The 1,094-nt window shown below is 63.0% G+C and overlaps 1 protein-coding gene across 1 annotated transcript in view; it reads left to right on the top strand.

Moving 5' to 3' along the window:
• The window catches only part of TBX2 (T-box 2), a gene marked incomplete at its 5' end in the record, with an annotated part of 9,032 nt that overhangs the window by 2,293 nt on the left and 5,645 nt on the right, over positions 1-1,094 (top strand). Inside the window, one exon of the mRNA XM_021718946.1 lies at positions 1,058-1,090. Coding sequence (XP_021574621.1) covers positions 1,058-1,090 — 33 coding nt within the window. The remainder of the gene's footprint in view (positions 1-1,057; positions 1,091-1,094) is intronic.

The raw sequence follows: 1,094 nt of genomic DNA, 5'->3' as shown, positions 1-1,094 counted from the left end.
GAGCGGCGAGTTCCGCACCCACGAGCGCAGCACCCACAGCGGCCCCGCAGGCGCCCTCTCAGACCCACGACACGTCCACACACGCTCCCCGGGGCGCGCGAACAGCTGGGCGCTCGTTCGGGTGGAGATGTTTACTTAGCAATTAGCAGAGACTCGGGCCCACGTTGACGTTTTTACATTTTATTCGTTTATTTCTTGGCTCAGGAATGGGAATGTAAATGAAGAGAGGGCGCCCGAGGCAATCTGCCCGTGCTCCACCGATGCTCAGATCCTGGGGCCCAGTTTTCACTCTCCCGGGGGAGTCTGAGGGCGGGACAGGTGGCGCAGCACCGTAAAGCACCCCTGGCTACTGCTCTGGGTCAGTCCAGGCCCTGGACCCGTAGGAGATGCTTAGAGACCTTTCCTTCGAGTTAAAGGGCGTCTTCTGCTTGCTGCCTTTCCACACCCTCGTTCTAGTGGGGCGCAGCCTCACCTCCCTCAGGCTTGTGCCCGAGGGCGCCACTGTCGGGGAACCAGAGTGTACCAGCGCCCGTGGTTCTGTCTTTGTGAGCCCGTGTGTATGCCTATGTCTGCTCCATTGGGGGCGCCTTGAGTACTTGCAGAGGCGCGTGCCTTCGTTTGGCTCTGTGAGCATCTGTTTGTTCTGTGTATGCCCGCGAGTGCGTGGGCCCCTGGGTGGGATGTGTCGCTGTGTGTACCTGCGGGCCTGCGTGTGCGCTGCTGTCTCTGTGCGCGCGGGCTCAGGTGCGCGTTTTCACCTGCGTGAGCGCGCAGGCCTGTGTACTCGCTTGGGCTGGTTTCCACTCCATGCGTTCAGTTCTGGGCCTGCGGGTGCATGTCGAGGGATTATTCCTGGGATCGAGTTTTTGGAGGAGGAGAGACCCTGTCGTTTTCCGCGAGGCCTCACCTCGGGGCATCCCATCCCAGGCGGGCGGGGAACACGCGGGCACTCCCGGAGGCTCCCCTCCGCGGCAGGCAGCCGCTGACCTCGAGGTGCCCCCCGGCCAGGCTGGAAGAGCTACGGCCTGACCTAGCGCCGCCCCCTCGGTCCCCGCAGATCACGCAGCTGAAGATCGACAACAACCCGTTTGCCA

The sequence above is a fragment of the Carlito syrichta genome, unplaced genomic scaffold, assembly GCF_000164805.1.
Source record: "Carlito syrichta isolate Samal-C Ts95f unplaced genomic scaffold, Tarsius_syrichta-2.0.1 Scaffold314028, whole genome shotgun sequence".
Lineage (NCBI taxonomy): Eukaryota > Metazoa > Chordata > Mammalia > Primates > Tarsiidae > Carlito > Carlito syrichta.
This window is presented reverse-complemented; position numbering and strand designations above follow the sequence as displayed.